This window comes from Cibotium barometz, chromosome 29 (assembly GCF_041138505.1).
Source record: "Cibotium barometz isolate CiBa-2024 chromosome 29, ASM4113850v1, whole genome shotgun sequence".
In the NCBI taxonomy this organism is placed as follows: Eukaryota; Viridiplantae; Streptophyta; class Polypodiopsida; order Cyatheales; family Cibotiaceae; genus Cibotium; species Cibotium barometz.
The window spans coordinates 22,057,561-22,081,779 of NC_141074.1; the positions used below are offsets into that span (position 1 = coordinate 22,057,561).

The 24,219-nt window shown below is 43.1% G+C and overlaps 1 protein-coding gene across 2 annotated transcripts in view; it reads right to left on the reverse strand.

Annotated features, from left to right (window-relative positions):
* LOC147621960 (E3 ubiquitin-protein ligase SIS3-like) overlaps nt 1–13,064 on the reverse strand; it is a 75,145-nt gene extending 62,081 nt beyond the window's left edge. The window contains exons 1-4 of one of the 2 annotated variants that reach the window (XM_086822978.1): nt 12,553–13,064; nt 12,428–12,466; nt 10,716–10,782; nt 10,528–10,601 (exon numbers count right to left, since the gene is read on the reverse strand). In XM_086822978.1, the coding sequence (XP_086679104.1) occupies nt 10,528–10,601; nt 10,716–10,782; nt 12,428–12,466; nt 12,553–12,581 (209 nt within the window). In that variant the 5' untranslated portion in view covers nt 12,582–13,064. Of the gene's footprint in view, nt 1–10,131; nt 10,445–10,527; nt 10,602–10,715; nt 10,783–12,427; nt 12,467–12,552 lie in introns of those variants that run through there. The other variant, XM_086822979.1, reaches the window with a different exon arrangement.
* Nucleotides 13,065–24,219: the final 11,155 nt, after the last annotated feature.

Sequence of the window (24,219 nt, forward strand, 5' to 3'; positions counted from 1 at the left end):
GCCAAATGCTGAAAAGAAGGATCCTCTGAAAAGGTCAGCATCGCAAGATGTAAAGACTCTGAAGAAAAGATGGGGTCCATCTGCTCAAAATCCGTACCATGAGTTGCCCAATGCTGTACAAAAGTACACGCCATTGAGGTGGGCATCGCCACATAAAAGGACTCCACATCCCCCTCTGAAAAAAGATGTCGTCGGACTGGTACAAGCCCAACCTGATTCTGATCCAAATCCAAAAAACTCTCGAAGCACTATGCCCCATGCACGGTTAGCAACCACAGATCCAAAGCATCCCACTGGGTTCAAAAAACCATCCTCCAAAACAACAAACCTGCATCCTCAAAAGCATCACAAAGAGAGGCAGAGGTAGACTCCTCACAATGAGGAAGGGAAGCAAGAATATAAACTGCAATGGTAACAAAGTCCTCAAAAGCATCACTAAGAGCAGAAGACTATTCCACAAGTAGAATCAAACAAGTGATCCATGTGAAAGGATCACACCTCACAAGCAAAACACCCTCCTTTCTCTGCAAACACTACAAAGAACACAGGCTCGGACAAAAATGAACTCTACTCAGGATCTCTGAAAAGATCATTGCTCTCCTAGAAAATTTGTAAACTCATGTCACAGAAGAAAGTCTCCACAAAACAGCTCCCGAAATTGATCCTCAAGTGAAGTAGCTGGAGATGGGCCCCCTCTAAGTGTAGAAAACTCCTTTGGGAAGCAAAATGCAGCCAACACATTGCTATCCAGCAAAAAATAGCACTCCACCGCCAACAGAAGGCAAGGAAAATTAAGAAACCGGGAAACCATGTAGGCCAGGAACAAAACAAGGGTATAGATGCTCCAAAATCAGCAAAATGCTAACTGAAATCAGAAATTCAGTATCCTCCTCAAGTACCAAACTGCCTCCAAAGCCACAGTCCAAACAAGAAACCCCCTCTACAAGTGATTTGTGTCCACTGAAGAAGAAAACGCAGCCAAACAAGGGCTACAAACCTAAAAATTCAGGCCAACCAGTGTCCACACCTCCTATGAGGAAAAATGCTTCGGGTCCAACAGATAAAGCCCAGACGAAGGTAGAGCTACCAGCAGAAATCAGTCCAGAAGAACGCAACAACCATGGCTGCAAATCTGAAAACGCAAAGGTATTCGGTGCAGTAGAAAGGGAAAATTCTGGAAACGCATAAGAAATAGGTACACCCAAGCCTCAGATCAGCAAATCGGCATCAGAAAACCTGTAGAAGAAAAAACGCAGCATGTAAGCTGCTACTATCCAACACAGAATAGGCGGCCAGCACGCGGGGGGGGGGGGGGGGGGTATATGCTGCTGAATACTGAAGACTTGCTGCAAAATTGTTGTACACAACACCTGTAGAAAAACGCAGCACTCTAGGTGCTGCCCTGAAAATAGAGTAGAAAACAGGTGAATCTCAAGGATCAAAACCTGTAAAGGATGACCAATAGCTACAATGGAGAAGACACCTGGAAGAGGCAGGCGACCAGCAGCAACTCTCAGAAAAAAACGCAGATCTGTCCATGTGCAAAAAAACACACCCAAGAGGGAGAGGGAGCATCCAACACTATAGATCACCGGCACTCTGATACCATGATCGAATGTGCAGCGGAAGAAGGGAGAGTAGAAACACAGGAGAGAGAGTGAGAGAGAGAGATGGAGAGGAAACACAGGTGAGAACCTGCTCTCAATATCATCATCAAAAAGAATACATGTCCCGAGCAAGAGGGGAGAAAACCTTGTATATGAGGGCCCGCAACAAACAATGCTAAGCAAGCAGTGAATAATAAGGGAGCAAGCTAGCTATATATATGCCCAAAAGTAGGCAGCCGACTAGCATCCACATGATTGGGATAAATGTCCAAGACTAGAATAAATATCCAAGACATCATAAAAATGGGGATAAAATAGGAGAAAAATATGTGAGGGATGACTAGCCCCTCTAGCTAACATGGTCAGTCCTAGAGGCTAAAATAGGACACTAAACATGAAGCCTGCTAGCAAGAAGGAGATGATGTCTAACAATTCCCAATGTGCAGGGTCACACTGAGCATGATGGCAAAGAAAGAGTGGTATGCAAAGCTTGGGGACAAATCAAGGATCAGCTTGCCTTATTCATGTTTGATGATTGTGCAACAGATAACTTCATCTCTACACAGATAAGAGCCGCCTTGGGCATAGAGACTTGGGCATAGAGATTGGGGACATGGGACCCCATATTGAGACAGAGGTTGCTTTTGTTGGCAAAGAGGTGCAGGTCACTTCTCTTATTGGCAAGTTGCGCATACATATATAGGGTTATTTGGATCATGAGCATTTCTTGATTGCCCCTCTCAATGGATGTGATGTATTGCTTGGCAAGCCTTGGCATCATAGGCTTGCGCCTCGCAAAGAATATAAAACTAACAGGATCACCTTTATGCATAAAGGCCGAATGCAATACATTGATGCTGGCAAAGAAGGGGATTCTATCCTAGTTGTATCTCACATCCAAATTAATAAGGCAATGAAAAAGAGTCTTTTCGCATTTTATTCGTGACAAAATTAAACAAAGTAATGTAAATGTGGATGTATTGACTCAAGAAAGGCTGAATTTTCTTAATGCTTATAAAAATTGTTTTGCCGATGCATTGCCAGCAGAGCTGCCTCCTGAGAGACCCGAGGATCATCACATAGATCTTGTGCCAGGTAGTTCCCCACCTAACAAACCCGCATATCATGTGAGTGCCGCACAACAAGAGGAGATCATAGGGCAGATTAATGAGCTTTTAGAGAAGAGTTTGGTTCAACCAAGCTCCTCACCCTTTTGTTCTCTTGTGCTTCTTGTGCAAAAGAAGGATAAATCTTTCCGCATGTGTGCCGATTATCGAGCTCTAAACAAGCTCACCATCAAGAACAGGTTCCCAATCCCACGCATAGATGACATCTTGGATAAGCTTGATGACTCGGCTTGTTTCGGTCGTATAGATTTGAAGAGTAGCTATCACCAGATTCATGTGGTACCCCAGGATGTCCATAAAACCGCATTCAAGACAGCTTTCAGATTGTATGAGTTTTTGGTGATGCTTTTTGGCCTTACCAATGCACCGGCAACTTTCAATCGTATGATGGATAATATTTCGACCCCATCGTAAATTCACAGGTATATTCTTTGATGATATCTTGGTTTTCTACAAGAATGAGGAGGAGCATAAGACTCATTTGGCTACAGTGTTTGAAGTGTTGTGAAAGCATAAACTCTTCATAAATACTCTTCATAAATGCTAAGAAAAGTGAGTTTTTCCTCTCAGAGATACACTATTTGGGACATATCGTATCCAAAGAAGGTGTAAGAATGAATCCTGCTAAGATTGAAACCATTCGGAATTGGCTAGAGTTGCAAAATGTGCATCAAGTGCGTAGCTTTCTTGGGTTATGTTCATACTATAGGCGATTCATAAGGAATTTCGCTAAGATTGACTCACCTTTGCATGATCTTACAAAGAAGAAAGCCACCTTCCAATGGACTTCGAATGAGCAAGATGCCTTCTTGCAACTCAAAAATGCTATCATTTGTGGGTCCGTTTTGATTGTTCCCGACTTGCAAAAGCCACACAGTGGAATGTTATGCATGTGGAAATTGTATAGAAGCTATCCTAAATCAAGAGGATCATGCAGTTGCTTATGAGAGCCGTTGATTGCATGATGCCGAGACCCATATGGACATTTATAAAAAAGAGCTCTTGGCTGTAATTCATGCCTTAAAGATATGGGAACATTATCTTCTTGGGACTGAATTTGTAGTCAAGAGTCAAGACAGATCACCAAAGCTTGAGGTACTTTCTATCTCAAACAGAGCTCTCAAAGAAGCAAATGAGAATGGCAAACTTTCTTTCCATGTTTCATTTTCAGATTGTACATACTCCTGGAAAGAAGAATCTAGTGGCAGATACTTTGTCCAAGAAGCCTTATATAGCTGCAGTTTCAATGGCCTCTCATGGAGACTTATCTACCATACGTGATTTGCATCATTTGGATGCTAATTTTTCCCATATATGGACTGATTTGATGGCTGGTCACTCGCATGCCTCTTATGTGATCAAAGAGGGTTATCTCATGAAGGATAACTGTCTATGTGTGGTGAAGGATATGCGTCCAAAGGTTATGGAGAAATGTCACTTCCACCTTATGCTAGTCATAGAGGTATTTTACCTACGATACGCATGATAGAAAGATATTTCTTTTGTCCAAGCATGCGTAAAGACATTGAGGCTTATGTATGCGCATGTATTACCTGTCAAAAGGTAAAATTTGATAGGCAAAAGCCTCGAGGTTTGCTTCAGCCATTGCCTACTCCCTCGCAGCCATGGGAAAGCATTACTATGGACTTCATTATGGATTTGCCTAGATCCCAGCATGGGAATGATGCTATTTGGACCATAGTTGACAGGTTTGGCAAACAAGCTCACTTTTTGCTCGTCAAGAAAACCATTAAAGTTCATTATACGGTGAAGCTTTTCCTTGCTCACATATTCAAGCATCATGGTATGCCTAAGTCCATTGTTGGGGATCATAGTCACAGGGGACGGAGGGGACGGACCCTTGGAACGAGGGGACGCCGTCCCGGGAACACTGTGGGACGGGGACGGACAGACGTCCCTAGCTGGGCGTCCCTCACAAGGGACGGCGTTCCGGGGACGGATCCAAGAGGAGACGGTTGTGGGGGACGACTACATGGGAACGCCTGCAGGTTACTGTTTGGGCAATGGTCACATTTTTTACCTTTTTTTTTGGCCGTTTGGGAGGGGCTTTTCATGGGCTTTTAGCCTTGGCCCATAGGCCTTGAGCCTTTGAGGCTTTGGGCCTTGGCCTCTCTCTTGCCTCCCTCCCTATAAGAAGACACACACACACACACACACTCCCTCTCACACTTCAAGCATTAGCTTCACACACACACACACTCTCTCTCCCTCAAGCGGCAAGCCTCAAGGGCCAAGGTCTCAAGTTTCAAGCTCTCACACAAGCAAGCTGTAGCCTCTCAAGACACACACTCTCCCTCACACACACACACCCACCCATCCTCACACTCAAGTTCTCCCTTAACTTTCAAGGCTCAAGCCTCACTCACTCTCTCTCTCTCTCTCTCTCTCTCTCTCTCTCTCAAGCTATCAAGTGACAAGGAGGCATCCATCATCCATGGCATCCTCCTCGTGACAGTGGCTTTTCAAGTTCCAACTACCCGTAGAAGGACGACGGGATGGACATGGTGGGATGAGGTCAATCACACCCCATCCCCTCATGGAGGTGGTGCACAGCCATGGACATGCAAGCTTTGCCTGTATAGGCGAGTGGGTGGTACTGACAAAGTAATTTTTAAGTGCCGTTCCTACCCCCGTCCCGTTCCCTACATATGGCCGTCCCCCGTCCCCCGTCCCCGTCCCCGTCCCCTGTCCCTTGTGACTATGTTGGGGATAGAGATCCCAGGACTACGACCCTCTTTTGGAGAGCTTTATTTGATAACATGGGCAGTAAGCTTGAGTTCTCATCTGCTAATCACCCCCAAACAGATGATCAAAGTGAGACTGCAAATTCTACTATATTGGATTTGTTTAAGTGTTATGTGGCAAATCAAAAATGTACCTAGGAGAAGTATCTTCCACTTGTAGAGTTTGCCTACAGTACCACAGTACATGCCTCCACGGGAAAGACCCTGTTTGAGATTATTTATGGCAGAGTGATCTTACAACCCATCCTTTGTACAAAGGATGAGATTTTTGCACCCGATGAGTATGTGCGTGACTTGGATGCAGACTTTGCTTAAGTGCAAACAGCCATTGCAAGGTCACAAGACAAGCATAAGAAGGCTGCCGACATGCATAGAAGGACATGCAAATCAAGAAAGGTGATAAGATATTGCTGAAATTTGAGAAAGCTAGGCTTCGGAAGAGACCAAGACGAGAGGGATCATATCCAAAGCTTTCTACTCAATATTATGGACCCTTCAAAGTGATTGAAAAGATCAATGAAGTGTCCTACAAGCTTGCTTTACCCAACCATTGGAAGATTCACAATGCTTTTCATGTGAGTCTTTGCAGAAGTATGTGGGGCCAGATCCGGAAAAGCCTGTCACAAAAAATCCACCCGAGATTGATGAGCTTGACGAGATTCCCCAGCCAGGGCACATTGTTTTTCACAAGGAGAGAAAGCTACCACACATAGAAAACTCTTCCATTGATGCAAAGTGGGTAGATGAGGATTACTTTGTTGACTACCCCCAACTTTTGTAGGTATATCTTAAGGCTTTTCAATTGAGGTCAACTGTTCAGACGCCGGGGGGATGTCACCATTTGGTCCATCTCCATTTCTGGAGCAACTTCTATGGGCATAGAGCAGCCAGATTTGTACCACGTTCACATGTGGCCAAGCCAGTGCCTCATGTGAAAGGATCAGTCATTTGGTGTCACATGGACGGCAACCAATTTTGTGCCACCCGTGTGACCAATATTGTGCCATATGGACGGGAGTCTGTTTGCTGCCACCCGTGTATGACCAAGATTGCATCTTATCCATGAGACTGTCACTCCATGGTAGGACTGTGATATTTGTGCCAACCTTGTCTATGGGATTACCACTCCATAGGAAGGCCCATGCCACGACTTGTGTTTTGCCTATGGGACTGTCACTCCATAGGAAAACCAAGACTTCACATTTCTGTCGCGCCAATTTTGTACCCGACAAGAAATCGTTGTATAAGTTTCATGAAAGGGAGATTTCATCCATTACATGTACACATGCATTTATGCTTGCATGCATAAACTTATTTTTGCATGACTTGTTTTCATGTGTTTGCTTGCTATGTCGTGCCAGTACACTGGACGGGGACGCCCCCAATGTACCGTAGGTGTGCTGTCTGCTCATGAGTTAGTGTGGCGTGTGAACAGGTGGTAAGTATTACCCTTTTTGACCTTTTCAATGTAAAATCCCTTAAGTAATGTCAACCTTAATGTTTATAAGGTTGGGTGTTCACACATTTAAAACATTGGCTGGACATTTGCTTTAATGTGGGTGCCCGACATTATTAAAGCTTAATAATAATATTTATAACTAGTATTGCATGGAAAAAAACTGTTTCCCCACACATGGATGGTTGGTGGGAGGGTGGTTGATGGAAAGTACCCGCCGCTGTACCTACAGCATGTACCCGCCTTTGTACTGCAGCTTGTACCTGCCTTTGCACCTGCAACTTGTACCCGACTTTGTACCTGCAGCTTGTACCCGCCTCTGTCTTGCAGTTTATACCCGACTGTTCTGCTGTTCGGTATGTGACTGTGCTTGCAGCTTGTACCTGCCTCTGTCCTACAACTTGTATCCAACTGTACATGTTTCAATACCAGATTGTACCTCTTGTACCAACTACTGCCCAGATTCTATTGTTGCTAGCACCCACCTATAGAGCTATATTAGTTACTGCACTGTACACGGCTGTACCTGCAGTCCTTGTACCCGCCTACAATTTTGGAGTGTATTAAAAAGGGGATGAGCTTCTCTCCTAAGGATTGAATTTGAATCTTTGTCAGGTACTTATTTCTGTATTTTCAAATTCATTTATTATTAAACTTTAATGTTATTTTCACAAGTCTAGTCGGGTAAAATATCACCCCCGATGCCTATATTGAATAAGACTACCAAGATGGTGACTTTTCCCATGATTAACTTGACCGCGCCCTCACATTTTGAGGAGCCAGTGAAGGTCATTTGGGATATGAGAAAAACTAGGAGCAAAGCTGACTCGAGAGCACCAAGTATTACTCCCTCCGCGGTGTTTAGGCGTTACTACGGGCATGCCTGTTGGTACACAGTCCCGGAAGACCAATGAGGGCAGGTGTTCACCCAATGAAGGTGGGAGACTACCTGTGACTTGATCTACTCCGACAACTGATTCTTCACCGACAAAATCTTATTGTTTACTAGTTCTACTCACTCCTTGTTATGGAGAAATCTAGCCTAGGACCCGTGAACACTTGTACATATAAATACTCCAAGAAATATAACTGTATTGAGGGGGGGGGGGGAGGGAGGGGGGTCTTTCCGGCCCCAATGATGGTGTCAAGTGTTCTTTGTTATTTTCAATTTTAATGTTGCAAGTATTGTCCATTGTTTGAATTGGTTAAGTGATCTAAAATATGTGTATTTTATCTTCCAATTTGCCAGGCCTCCTATAGGGAGCGATTACACAGGGTTCCACTCGTCAGGTATGCATTGTCCTCCACATGAGGCAGTGCCAATCCGTGCTGTGAGTCTCCCTCTGGAATGTTGTCAGATGTTATGTGTATCTGGTTTACAACTGGATACCAGACCTTTGTAGGCATGTAGGTTTGCATGTAGAGCAGGGGCCAGCCCATACAGCTACCCCAGATCAGAGTTTAGAACTATTGCATTGGGCATGGGGAAGGTATAGAACCAACCCCAAGGGGCCAAGAGGGCCCAGGCTGTGCCCACCAACCATGGCTAGGGCTGGAAGGGTTGTCAGCCAGCCCTAGGGGCTCTGGCCAAGCAGCCGACACGGCACCAAGACCTATGTTGCATGTCGGCCATGTGTGGAACAGCCCCCACACGCTGCCCAGCAACCCAACACGAATGCGCGGATGGCCAACCTAGAGAAAGGTGTGAAACCACGCTTTAATAGGCATTAAATGCATTATTATTCAAGTCATGGAGAGATTTGCTGCCAGCCGACTTGTGTGTGTTGGCCGACTAGGTACATGAGAGAGTATAAAAAGCCCAACCTCGTTTTCAATCATTTATCTCATCATTCACAAAGTGCTTAAGCATCTCAAGGGCCCGAACAGCCAAGGGATAAGCTAACGCAAGGGTGAAAGCTGAAGGTCAAGGACAGACGTTTACCTCAGCATAGAAGGTCAAGGTTTAGTCTTTACTTTCCTGATTTGCATCATCCTAATAAAGCAAATACACCATTCGTGGTGGGGGCCCTACAGAGGGCCAATATTGTGTCCTCTTCTCCCTCTCTCTCTCTCTCTCTCTCTCTCTCTCTCTCTCTTCCTCTCTTCTGCACATCTACTTCAGTTTTGTGCGTTATGTTCTGAGCATTGAAGTTACCGATTCGACCACGAAGCTTCCGCCTGTTACATTGGCATCAGAGCCTTCTTCAAGTGTGAAGATTCAGCCCAAAAAAAACCCAAAAAAAAAAACTCGTGTGTGGTTGGTTTCTAGACTCCGGTGGACCACTCCTTTTTGGTGTGGCTCGTCCCTCGAAGGACGGTCGGTTTTTAGCCTCCAGAAGCCTCCCACACACATATTGGATGGTCAGATTGCGCTTCGGAAAGGAAGTGCATTTTCCTACCATGGCGAGCTACGACGAAAAGCGAGAACGACAACCTTGGGACCAAAGTGCACCGGGCAGTCATCTAGGGCATCAAGCCTGAGTGTACCGGAGATGTTCCAACAAATGATGCGAGCAATCGAAGAGCAGTAGTAATTAAGTATATATGTGTGCATGTGATATTATTCCAAGTTACACTGCTCCTTATCTCTGTCAATTACTTGCACTTTAAACAAATCAACCTTACCAGGCACCTGGATTGAGCAACAATAGGCCACCTACCTGAATAGTGCAAATGTAAATGCAATTAGTGCACAACACAAATCAGCACATGGGCCTACTTTTTCAATGTCTGCAAAATACAACCCCTCTCTCCCTATTCTACACAGCCTTTTGAATGTACCAACCAAAGGAGAGAAGATCAACCTAGAAGAGGAGCTGATTTAGCCCTGACAATGGCATTTTAACAGATCAGTTGACACCAGATTTGAGTATCTAGGAGAAAACTTCAGAAAGTTTCTTGCCATTCATCCTGGCTCTTTGAGCTTGATAAAGCTTATAGTTATTCCATACAATTAATGGTTAATTGTCAACTTTCATACCATTCAACAATATTAATTAGATAAGATTGGATAGGAGAGGACATCAGAAAGTGTTCTTGCCATACATCCTTGCTCTTTGAGCTTGATAAAGATTCTGGTTCTTTGCAGATTCAGTACAATTAAATTGTTAACTTTCATTCATTCAACAATATTGATTAGATTAGATTCCAAGAATCACATCGTCCACTATCATTACCCTTTCCTCTCATACTCTGCTCTGTGTACTTTCACTTTTGCATGTAGTTGACCCTGACAATCGTGTCAGCGGTGCGTCTAATGAAACATGTGCTCTTTTGTTCCTTGCATACGTCTGCACCCACACAGTGGTGGCATTGCTCCTCTGAGTTGACTTGTCTGAGGTCTCCTTCCCCTACTCCTGTGATGCATCCCCTTCCTTGGCATAACCTTCATTCTAGCCCAATCCCAAATGTTAAGGGGAGGATGGTCAAAAGATGATAGTTTACAGCCACGCATTTTCATCTCATAAAGATTCAAAACAAAGCATATTGCACAGTCATTGCACTTGGCAGTATCAAAAAAACATCCTCCTCTTGAAAAATACAAATAACAGACATAGCAAATTCACACTTACGGCCATAACCCTGCTGCAAGCCCATTATCAACGAACATAAGGATGCGGAGAGAAAAGATTGTAGCATAATCAACCTGCACATGTATTACAACACAAGCATCACATTGCGCCGCAATCCCCATTTCATGCCTTCTGAAAAACTAGCTTAAGAGGCGAGCCAGAAATAAAAAGCAACACAAGAATCTCACCACAATCCAAATGCGCAGTGGATATGCGCAAAGCCCGTATCGTTTCCAATTGATGGAGACAACTACTCTGCTCAGGGGGTAAAGGATTTGAACAAGAACACCAGATTGTCAAGACAAGTAGCCAAAGACCACAGTAAAGGGGCTCTAACAAATAAGCTATTAAGGATGGAGAAACAGGAAGCAGACCGTAGTTCATGGGCAAAAATGTCCCGCTGTTTTGTGAACAAGTGAAGGAGAGGCTCTCCTTGGCATGACAAGAGAGAAAAGGTATAATTCTGACATCAACGTGAATTGGTGCATTGTCACTGTGTATAATGTTCTCTACTCAATTTTTGGCACAAAACATACGTAGTTGCTCAAGCAGGGACTGGAATGACTCATCCTTGAAAAGGGGAGTTGATTGGAATTTGGCACGCATCACAAGCGTATGGGCATGCATTGGAGTGGTGAACATTGCTACGTTCATTGGCCACATCACAAGCTTATAGGCATACATTGGAGTCTAAAAATTGCTCTGTCCATTTGCAAGATCACATGCTCAATAGTGTGTAGACAAGACCACTCTTCCACTCACTGAAGAAAAAAAGTGTCTAGGCATACGTATCATGCACAGTAGTATGTATAGGCATATTATAGGCATGCATCTTATGTCACCAGCATCTGAACATGAATTGGTGCATTGTCACTGTGTATAATGTTCTCTACTCAATTCTTGGCATAAAACATATGTTACTGCTCAAGCAGGGACTGGAATGACTCATCCTTGAAAAGGGGAGTTGAGTGGAATTTGGCACATTGGCATGCATTGGAGTGGTGAACATTGCTACGTTCATTGGCCACATCACAAGCTTATATGCATACATTGGAGTCTAAACATTGCTCTGTCCATTTGCAAGATCACATGCTCAATAGTGTGTAGACAAGACCACTCTTCCACTCACTGAAGAAAAAAAGTGTCTAGGCAGACGTATCATGCACAGTAGTATGTATAGGCATATTATAGGCATGCATCTTATGTCACCAGCAATCCCCCTGATTCCAAATGCATAGGCATGCATGTTACAACCAATCATGGCATTCTTATGTGCATTGTCATGAACCTTATCCTCACTGCTATGCAAATCGGCATTCATCTTATGCACACTTAAAAAAATTTGAAGTATTCTGATGTGCATAGGCATATATTTTATATTTAGTCCGATGTGAATGGATATACAAGGCAATCATTTGGGACAGTTATGCAAGGACAGACATGCACCTTCTGCTCAATGGCAAGAGTCCCATGTGTGTGTGCACAATGCCCACCTTTCATTAAATGGGGATAGTCCTGTGTGCATACAGATGCACTTATGCTTATTGACAGCATCCTATGAGCACAGAAATATATGTTATTATTAACAAAGACATTTGCATGCACACACAAACAGCTAAAATCCACTAACAAGACTCATACATGCACATTAGAAACATTCCTAAGCTTACTCGCAACGTTAGGCATGTCTTCTATGCTTACCAGCAAAAGTCCTACGTGCAGGTGTGTGCATTGGCATCAACCTAAGTGCATTGGAATGAGTCTGACAGTCACTGGCAGTATTTCTATCTGCATTGGCATGCTCAATGGCGAACGTCCTATGAGTCTAGACATGCAAATATTTACAATGTCAACAGTTCTATGTTCATAACAAGCAATATACTTCAACGAAAAAGGATACGCGCTGATGGCAAGCATGGAAAGAAAAAAAGCATCGTACCTGCAGCCCAAAACCACCATTACGACAGTTAAGCAAAGCTTGCTGGGGAGATGACCACAGCGAAGTATAGGGAAAATCCTACGCACCATTTGACATTGAGCCTAGTCAAACTCATCGTTGCCTTCAAGCTTGGAGCAATGTAGTAGAAGATGCTAGCCTCTGCAGGAGTAGCGGCAGATCCATTGGCACAAAGGAGACCCCTCAGCTTCCCATCAACGAATAGTCCCCTGAGAACGTCCGCATGGCTCTTTTCTTTCAGAGCTGGTTCGGGAACCCTACTTTCCGTCGAGCCCTGTTGTTCCGTCTGCCGAAACCCTAATTCCTTACGCGCTGCTTGCTCCTGTCGAATCCTACTAATGTAAAGAGCTGAGATACTGCGTAAGGCTTGGGATGCAGCCTGTCAAACCCTAACTACTCCAATCCGACCTTGCTATCTTGTCGCACAGCTGGGCAAACGCGTTAGGGCTAATGAAAAAGCGGAGGGCGTCGAAATGTGAAGTAAAGCCCTGCATAAACTGGCGATTTTTGCAAGTCGCACGTGCTAGTTTCCCACGGGCTTTTGTAAGGGTGCTAATAAAAATACGCAATTGGACCTTCCAAATAAACCTTGGAATTTTTGAGTTTAACCAGAATGTTGTACCGTCATGCGTAACACGTTTACAAAGGCATGGAGATGAAGAAATTTGAGAGTTCGTTAACCCCTTTATTGATGAGTCATGACTTGCTAGCCTAGTCAATGAGATCTCATATTGAAAAAATAAGACTTTTGGTGTTACATTGTTTTTGGAAATTACATACTCCTTGTTAATTAGGGGGTTTACACATATATTCCTATCTTGCAAGGCTTTTCCAAATTTATGGGTGGGCAAGAAAAAATGAAATTGGGTGGAGGAGATGCCTCCATTTTTTTTTGGATTCCTACCACTTTTCCTGGATTTTACGTAGTTGGACAATGTCTCCGTCCATGAACTTTGGCAGGAGAGATCTTCCCAATTTTTACTCAATTTTACATGGGCCAAGGAAGTGTGTGTAAATCCCCTTAATGTTGCTTTAAAAAGAAATAGAGACAATTCATTAGCTTGCTCAGTGGTGGCTTTGATATGCTAGTCTAAGCATGCATAGTCGATGGTTCGTTCTCATTGTTGCTACAAAGAATTTTAAACATGACATTAGATTGATGCAAAACAAAGCATACACGGCCCTAACAAGTTGGTAGATATCAATGCTCCACCATGATATCATATTGCCTAGGCACTAACCTAGTACAACGTCCATTATGAGGAGTAGCCATGGTTAGGTAACCCGCATCCTCGTATTCACACGAGAAGGTGGTCGAGGCCGAAGAGTTTGGATTAGATTTAACATATTGCCAAGTAGGCTACATGACCAATTGTTATCTCGTAAAACGATCCACACATGGAGTTGGTAGACTTTACACTTGGATACCTTGTCCTTACGTTATGGGGCCCGAATGGCCATGGGAGATGGGGAACTCATTCCATGTCGATCTTTAAAGTTGTGACCCCGATAACAAGGGGGGAAGGATATTGGCACTTGCCTTCCCCTCAAACAAATTTAAGTGCTAACTTTTTTCTTTTGGGACGGTAGGCATGAATCCTTCCCCTTCGGCTTTGTAGGTTGAATGATGGCATGTGGTCTACTACTCCAATAAAACATCAAGCCTTCAAGACTAAATTTGACATATGTGCTTGTTTCTTAAAACATCAAGCCTTAAATTTGACATATGTGCTTGTTTCTTAAAACAGTGATTGCATCTTTCACACATGTGTTAAGGAAGCATGTTTCTCAAAAAGAAAATTATTTATCATTCATACTCTATTATATAGCATTGTATACATGTGTATGGTCCAGTATCATGGGGTTGTCAAGTTCTAACACACACACACACACTTTCTTTTTCTTAATTATATCATAATTTTTTTAATATCATACGTACACATATGTATGGGAATAAAACCATACTCTTTTATAAGGCCTTTTTTCTTTAAGAGCCTCTAGTATGGCTCATTTCTTGTTCACACAAAGCACCTTCAATACATCAAATCCCACTATGCATGTATAGCTGTAAGATGAAAGCAAATCCAAGCTTTAGAAAGATTCTATTTTTTGGGATCATGGCACTCTGTGAACATGGATCATGATAATCCCGCTCTGCTCAACAATCCCACTTAGCTGAATCGATCCTACTCTTAGTGGATGATTGCACTCACGACCGATGTGACTTGGCCGATTCACCTGATTGACCGATTTGATTGTTGGTTGGTGATCCGTTTGTGCAAACAATTCTAGAATTGGACCGATCCTAGAATCGTGCCAATTCTGTTATGTAGTTGTTCATCAACTATAAGGCACATGAATAAAATTATGGCTTGCTTACTATTGGTTGATGTTGTGATGGACAAGGAGGTTTGTTTCCTTGCCACCAAATAGTTCAAAAGGCACATTAAAGGGGGTCCAAATCTGCTCTTTGTGTGCAATAATGCTCAAATGGCACATGGGCTAGACAAGAAGAGCTCAAATCTTCTCTTTGTGTGTAGCAATGCTCTCTGCCCCCAAATAACCGATAGAAAAGAAGAGCTCAAATGGCATAGGAGGCTAGACACTTACCTAATTACAAGCTGAATCGATGGGCGAGGTCAATGGATTTGGAGAGCTCTCTGCACCAGTGTTTGCCCCAGTAGGGTCATGCATGTTGAAAATACAAGTGAATAGGGTGTGTGCGAGAACAAGCCCTTGGTTAGAGGCTGTAAAAGAGGATGAGTAAATGTGAAAGAACCTGTGAAAAGGTGAGAAGAATCTACTGGGAGAGAATAAAGGGTAGCATGAGAAGATTTAGGAAGTGTGGAGATATTCTGGGAAGTGTGGAGATATTATGGGAAAAGTGAAGAGGTGGAGAGAATCAGGGAAAAGAGGTGGAGTGAATCATGGAGAAATCAGTGAGATTTGATGCTTGATGTAAACTCTATAAATTGAGGCATTGTCCTAATGAGAATTTGTTGGTTTTTGAGTATCCATGCCTACATTAATCTATTTGCTAATTACCCACTAATTACATCTTAATTATTTACTAATTACATCTTAATTATTTGCTAATCACCTTGTTAAGGATGTTGATTCTAGTATTTGATCCACCATAGCTCATCACAATGCCCTAATTTCAACATGGTATCAGAGCCATGCTAATTTGTGAGCCAATTATCTTGCTAATTATTTTGCTAATTAGGATTAGTAGAAAATTATAATTTTCCCTCTTTTTTCAACTAGTTTTTGCACCCCCAGCTAGTGGAGGAGCTCCCTCTCCTTGCACACATCACATTAGGCCAAATACTTCCAGCCATAGCTAGCCAACATCATTGGGCTCTAGCTTATGCAAGAATCGTAGCAAACCGCCGAGTAGAAGTGCCGATTTTTGCAGCTTAAGGGGTGCCGTTTTTCTGAGCTGTTTTTGACATTACTACTTCACCAAATCAAAGTTCTCTAATTCCTCTTAGACCAAGGTGTTTTCAAGCATGCTCTACAAGCTGGTGAAGACAGAATTCAGTTTCATCAAGTCTACAGTGAGATCCAAGCTCTTCATCAAATCTGCAGGTGACTTTAGTAAAACAGAGATTAAGCTTTCAATATTTGGTCAAATCTTCTTAATCCTCTACTAGACTCATTGCTATTGATGCCTTTGAAAGCATTTGAGCTCATTTGAAGTCTAAAGCACCAGATCTGGACTCCCCGCATACTCTGTTTTCTGCACACAAAACAGTGGATTAATTTGCTAATAAGTGATTAATCAGTGCTAATCACTGTATTTTGGTGCAATTGAGGGTTCAAATTAACCATTAGGTATCTGATACAGATCCCTATAACTTCAGATTGCAATTCGGAGTTGGTTTGATACTCCAACCATTCCGTACAAATTGGTTACCCTTGATTTAATGTAATTTTTGGTGATTTTATGCTGATAAATTTATTGTAATCATCTATTAAACACCAGATTGAGTTGTAAAAGGGTAGACACTGCCCTTGAATCTTGAAATTGGATCAAGAGGTAATACCCCCTTCACATCACTATGAGTACAGCACAGGAAATAGGGGGAGCAATTTTACACATGGCAGACAAAAACCATGTATTTACTCATGAGGAAAAATCTGTGGGGATTAGTTGAGGGAAGAGATGAATGTAATTGCTGGCCACTTGTATTACATTTTAATTAATTTTTTCTGAGCATTAAAATGATGGTTAGCCATGCTACTCCTCTCTTCTTTTCCTTGTACTTCGGGTTATCACACCCAGCCCATAACTTTTCAATACCAGAGCTGCCCACCGCTCATCAGCATCAGCACCCACTTACCAAACCCGACAATTTCCCAGTCGGTGCTCTGTATTTAGCAACCACCCGCACATCACACAGTTGTAATAAAAACTTCGAGATCTCCATCATCCGCTCCAAAAAAAACACGTGCTTATACCAGCTCACTGTCTGCCAAACCACCCGGCCTGTACATTTGCTAGGGCATTCAGAGCAAAGTTTATTCGCACACCACGCGTCCCATATGTACACAGACCCAAAATATCTTTCAGATTTTAGCCTGACAATTAGCAAATAATTAAGACGTAGGGTAATTAGCAAATAGATTAATGTAGGCATGGATACTCAAAAACCAGCAAATTCTCATTAGGGCAATGCCTCAATTTATAGAGTTTACATCAAGCATCAAATCCCACTGATTTCTCCATGATTCACTCCACCTCTTCTCCCTGATTCTCTCCACCTCTTCACTTTTCCCATAATATCTCCACACTTCCCAGAATATCTCCACACTTCCTAAATCTTCTCATGCTACCCTTTATTCTCTCCCAGTAGATTCTTCTCACCTTTTCACAGGTTCTTTCACATTTACTCATCCTCTTTTATAGCCTCTAACCAAGGGCTTGTTCTCGCACACACCCTATTCACTTGTATTTTCAACACCTCCCCTCAAGTGAATACTCTCTAGCACACCTGGACCCTATACCAAGTTTCTCTCTTACTTGATAGCCCACGACCAGTGCCTCAAGTCCCTAAACTCCATAGTCCTTGACACACTCTCTCTCTATGTGTCCAAGGCTACTATAAGTGTCCGCGACCTTGACTAAAGTGCTCACACATACATCTACCACGTGGCCTACATCATCGGTGGCTCAGAGGTGGTTTTACTTTGTTGGGGCAGGTTACATTGGGTTGTGGGGTCTCTCTCTCTCTCTCTCTCTCTCTCTCTCTCTCTCTCTCTCTCTCTCTCTCTCTCTCTCTCTCTCTCTCTCTCTCTCAAAAAAGATGATCTGACTCCACTTCCTTTGGAGTCTCCATGAAGTTTGCCGATGTCGTTCCTTCTCCACTGGGTTTGCTGTAGCAGTCTCTCGCCATGTGTCCTGGCTTTCCACATTTATGGCAAGTGAAGGTCCTTCCTCCTACTCTGCCTCTTCCTCGTCCTCGTCCTTGAAAGAATCCTCCTCGGGTGGTGAAGAATGCTTTTTCTTCTCCTGTTGTTGAGTCGAGCCATTTCTTCTATTTGCCTCTGCTGTCTTGCTCTAGTAGAGCTGCTTCTATCTCGTGTAGCTTCAATTCAGGTACATTCTTTAGTGTTGCTACAATATTTTCATATTCACCTTTGTCCACACTCTTCAGAAGCACTGCTAGTGCCTCATCATCTTCTACCTTTTTGCCAATAGCCAGCTGTTGCTTAATGCTTTTATATTTGTTCAAGTGTGTGATTAAAGATTCACTTTCCTTCATCCAATTTGTAGAATTACATTAATAGATTTATCTTTGAATTTTTTGCTTGTGTGCCAAATAATTTATTGAGTTCATCCCATGCATCTTTTGCCCACACTTGGAAGCTTTTTTGGGCCGCCACCTCGACATCTAGAAGGGAGGAAAGGAAGAAGGATGGCCGCTTCGGAGGAGTGGGGTCGCCGAATAAAAGATGGAGTCATCGCCCTTGCTGAGGAGCTGCAGCTGCGGAAGGTGAAAAGGCGGCCGCCTAGTACGAGAGCTGCTGGAGAGATCGCTTGTAGATAACAAAGGTGTTGGCACTAGCTGGAGGTGCCTGGGTGTGGAGACCAGAGGCGACGGCTGGACGTGGGCTGCTGGGGCGGCTCTGGGCATCTGCAGAGAGGAAGGAAAGCCGCCTGGTGTGTGTGTGAAGCGCTTTGCTGAGGCGCTGCTGCTGCTGCAAACGTGAAGAAGAGGCTCATGATGGTATAAAGGGTGGCAGGTGTGAGCGAAGGGTTGCTAGTGTAAGGTAGAGCTGGCGGCCGTGGGTCCAGAGGAGATGTTGCACGCTGGAGTGATTATGAAGAGCTGCTGGGCTCTGGATAGCGTGGCTGCAGGTGAGGCTACAGAGCTTCAGGAGTGTTCCCTGGCGATAGACAGGAAGGGTAGCGCTAGAGTGCTGGAGCAGACAGGTCGTCGAGTAGAAGGAGTGGGGCCGTCGGGTAAAAGAGCCGCCTGGTGAAAAGAGTTGAGCAGTGTGCAGGCAAAGTAAAGCTGGCCGTCGTGTGTACAGGAAGCAAAGGCTGGTGAGTTTGAGGCTGGTTCAACTGAGGGCAGCAGAGAGAGAAGAGCTGTAAGCAGCATTGTAGAGATGCTGAAGGTGGCAGCCGGGGTGTGAGAGAAAGAAGATCCCTCTGGAGAGCACAGTGCAGAGGTCGAAGAGAGCCACAGTGTGCGACCGCCTTGTGAAAGCTGTGGGAAGAGAGGCTTCTTGAAGGGCTGGAAGGTAGTTGGTAGCGCAGGTGAGGCTAAGGGATGCAGGTAAAGGGACAGGCTGGTGTGGGCCTTGGGTGATGTGGCTTGGGCTGGATGCTAGAGGAGGTGATGCTGTGTTGAGCAGTTGGTGTTTGTGCTGAAGAGATTGTGCAGAGGCTCTGGTGGTTGGCGAGGCTGCTGGTCACGACACACAGAGAGTGGGAGCTGCTGAGTTGAAGGGTTGCTGGTGTGGGCGCCTTCTGAAGAGTAGTAGCTGGTCTTGTGTGGGCGACGATTGCAGGCAGAGAGTGGATGCTGACCAGAGAGGGAGCCTTGGGTTTTTGTGTGTGTTGGATGCAGAAGAGGTGCTAATGTGTGGGCTAGAGACAGTGAGCTCGCCTACGACACTTGGCAGGTAGCAGCTGGACAGAGAATAGCCGAGCTATAGAGGAAGTGAAGAAGGGTTGCTGGTGTGGGCGCCCTCTGGAGATTGCAGAGACCAAGAGACAGAGGCTTGGTTGTCAGACGCAAGGGTGTATTCCCTTGGCAGTATATCCTGGCCAGAGTCCTGGTTTTTGGTATATTTGCTGAGTTGTACATGGTTGGTGCTTTGTATCTTTTTGCTGAAATAATCATCTGTTTATGGGGGTTTGAGTTATCTTTATGGTGTGGGTGGGTGGTGCATGGTGAGAGAGTGTTTCTAAGTTTGGGAGGTGGAAGAGCTATAGAGGCAGGGTTTTCTTTCTTTTTTTCACCTCACATCCTTCTGGTGCCCCCACTGAGGAGTTGCTCAGGCATTGTTTGACTAAGGATAGCTCAGGGATTTCTCTTACGAGGGTGTATGCCCCAGAGTAGGAGATTGAAGGAAGGTGTTTCTGGTTTTTGCTTGGGGTCTGAAAGTGAAGTTTGAGGATTAAAATGATGTCTTATCCAGAGTTTTATAGTAGCCCTAATGAGGATGTGGCAGATTTCTTGGAAAGGATGGAGGTTGCATGCATAAGCAACCATATTAATGAGTCGGTACAGGTGTTGCGGCTACTGAGCATCTGTTTGAAAGGGGATGCAAGGACTTGGTACAGAGCTTATGAGGAGTCATTGAGGGTTGCTGTTCCACATCTTGATATGACTGAGAATGGATTAAAGACAGCACTTAGCAACAGGTTCAAGAAGGTAGAAGACCCCGACAAGGTTTGGCATGAGGTGCAAGCTCTGACACAAGGTGAGTTTGAATCAATAGATGATTATATGAAGAAATTTTCTTTGCTATGGGAGACTCTATGCAGGGCTTTAGGGGAAGACCAGGTACCCCCTGACATGATGAAGAAAAACAAGTTTGTAACCGGGCTTAAGAGGAGTATTCGCTGGAAAGTGGAATTGAAGAAGCCCAGGTCTTATGAGGATGCGATAGAAATTGCTAAATCAAAAGACTGGAAGTTGCAGCGGATGAATCAGCTGGGGATGATTCCAGTTGTAGCACAGCCGGAGATTCGTAGAGTGGAGGCTACACCCATGAATGCAGTGATTGAGAGGATGAAGCCCTCTGAAGCCCAAGCTATGCAGATGGTCCCACAAGCTAGTCAAGGAGTACCTATGGTTCCTGCAGGTTCTACCCGAAGGTGCATGTTCACACATGGATGACCATGGGGAAAAACCTAGTGGGACAAAAATGCCCATGGCATAAGTGTATGACCTCATGGTGAAGCACTACCAAATATCTAACAAAATCCCCTATAGTACAAATGATTGCATATCAATATCTAAAAGGGAAGAGGCCCAAAGCTTTGGAGAAAGCATCAAACTTTTCACGGGATAAGGCTTAGTGAAAAGATCTGCCATATTATCATGTGTACTAATAAATCAAATTGCTCTCTCCTACATGGAGCCTCTCTCTAACATAGTGATAATACAATTCAATGTGTTTGGTCCTAGCATGCAAGACAAGATTTTTTGCAACTACCATTACACTCTAACTAATGTTAGGAGTGAGAATAGGAGTAGGGGTGTCTGAAGGGACATAAAGATCCTCCATCAATCTTCTCAACCATATACATTCAACTGTTACAGTGAATGATGCTTTATATTTAGCTTTATAAGACAATGTTACCATAATTGGTTGTTTCTTGCTTAGCTAAGGATATATACGAATTGCAATTTCCAAATGTGGATTGCCATGTATCATAATCGCCAGCCTAATCGGAATCACTAAAGGCCTACAGTTATAAATCACCCCCTTGGCATAAAAAAATCCAAGGTCTTGAGTGCCTCTTGCAAGCATCAAACTATACGTTTAACTACCTATGATGATGCTTAGTACATGGGCAATGCAATAACTTTGAAAGTTGTGACACACCATATTGGATATATGGCCACGAGTTGCATAAATAGATTAGGCATCGAACAATTTAATTATAAGTGGTTATGTCAATGTTCACTAATATCCTACAAACCAAGTTTTACACCACGTTTCATTGGATCCGTTTATAACTTTCCATATTGAGGCTCTTAAGGAGTGCCTTGATGTACTTTGACTATTTATTTAATGACTATACCATCATCTTACAACATAAATTGCATACCCAAATATTGTTGCTGAGACAAAAGAAAAATCTTATGGAGATGGTTAGAGTACACGGTAAAAGGTTAGCAACTTCCATGCAAGTTGTGGGTGGAAGCAGTTCTTTGTGCTACCTATGTGTTGAATAGGTGTCCTACTAAAGCTTTGAAGACTATCGCTTCTTTTGAAAGAGGACTCTTATAGAGATGGTTAGAGTGCATGATTAAAGGTTAACAACTTCCACATAAGTATTGGGTGGAAGCAGTTCTTTGTGCTACCTATGTGCTGAACCGTTGCCCTACTGAAGCTTTGAAGACTATCGAGGCTTAGTTCTATAAAAAACCTAAGGTTGAACACATGCGTGTTTTTGGTTGTTTGGCATAGCACATTTGTCAACACAAAGTAGAACTAAGCTTGATGACAAGGCAATGAAACGCATTTTTTCGGTTATAGTGTTGAAGAAAAGGTTATCATCTCTACAATTCTCTCACTAAGAAGCCTATTGTCAGTATGGATGCTGTTTTGTAGAGGATTCTTTCTATCCAATGACAGAATTCTCTCACTAGACTATTATCATTAGAGATGTTGTTTTGTAGAGGATTCCTTCTATCTAATGATGAAATTCAATAAGTATGCCTATGCCAATTCGAACATATTTGGTGGGTTGTTTCTTGTGGCAGTTTCTATTGATTCTTTGCCTAAAAGGGGGGAATGCTCAAGGAATTGATGCACCAACTTCAGAGATCAACTGAAAGATGTAATAAATATGAAAGACTAGCAATCAATAAATACAGGGTTATAGTTAGATGGATTAGAAGTGCCTTGTATGATATTAAATCATCTACTCCTTTGTAGAGTAAAACCAAATCCGGTGTGCTCAACCCACTTCTTTAGCAGATGTTGCTGAGTTTGCATTTCGTAGTTCTCCACGTGATGAAGATGAACCTAAAGTTTCTACATGATGTAGATGAACTTGAGCCTTTTGAAGAGGCTCAAGAAGATCCAAATTGGGTGAAAGATATGGAGCATGAAATTCATGTCATTCATAAAAATGGGACTTGGGATTTAGTGGATCTACTATTTGGCAAGAAAGCTATTAGTACTAAATGGGTTTTTAAAGTTAAAAGAAAGGCAAATAGATGGATCCGTTCGCAAATTCAAATCCATACTTATTGTTTGCAAAAGGTTATGCCCAGCAAAAAGGGATTGATTATGACCAAACTTTTGCTCACACTTCCCGTATATGACCACTATTTGGTTTGCAATTACTTTGGCATAGCCAATCATGAATGGAAAGTGCACCGATTGGCCATCAGAACAACATTCTTAAATGGTGACTTGTAGGAAGAAGTTTATGTGAGTCGACCAATACCCAACTCGGTCAAGAGCAAAAGGTATACAAGCTTAATAAAGCTTTATATGGTTTGAAACAAGCTCCTAAAGCTTGGTACCAGAAGATTCATGCCTATTTGACTTGACAGGGATTTAAAAAATAGTCCTATGGAAAGCATTCTATATGTGAAAAAGAACAAGTAAGATTTTCTTGTTGTCATTCTTTATGTAGATATCATGCTATTGACATGCATCAATGAGGATTTCATTACAGCCTTCAAGGCTAACCTTGGCTCAAATATTGAGATGTTGGATCTTGGTCTTTTGTATTATACACACTAATACTTTATGTCATAAAATCTTTGAATGCACTAGACATATATCCCCCCCCCCTTCTGTCTGAACGAAGAGTTTAAATTTATAATCCAATTTCATTTTCAACCATAGCAACAAAGTATTGAAAATGATACAATACCTCTAATTTTTCCTTCATAGGGTAAGACCAATTGTACTTGCTATAATCTGAGAAAGGTTGGTGAGCAAGTTTACCAAGGAAGATCAATGTGACAAAGGATAAGTTTCCTCCAAAAGAAGTAGTCCTCATTAGACCATACACATCACTATGTATGAACTGCAATTTGTGATCAACTCTCTCTGCTACATTCTTTGGAAAAGCTTGGCAAGCAAGTTTGCCAAGGAGGATGAATCCTTCACAAACATATCTTGGTGGTGGATCAACTTGAGGAAGATCCTCCAACATCCCATGTTACTGTAAAAGCATCAAACCACCAATAGAAGTGTGGCCAAACCTAGCATGCCATAACTGGGCATCTTTCATTACATGAGAAGTGTCTATTATGGGGTAGATAAGCAATGTTACACTTGTCATATATGTCCAATTTGTACAAATCACTTGTTCCATTAAAACACAATCTATTTGTCATGTTCTTGAAATGAAAAGTACATTTTGAAGACAAAGATCCTCACCGCTTATAGTAGTGGTGAGAGCTATCTCACTAATACCTTTGACGAGGTAACATGCATTGTTGGCACATGTAATAGTGTGATCACTTTGCGTAGTCTCCGTACATTTGACCAAAATTCTTTGAGAAGTTATGTTCTTAGAA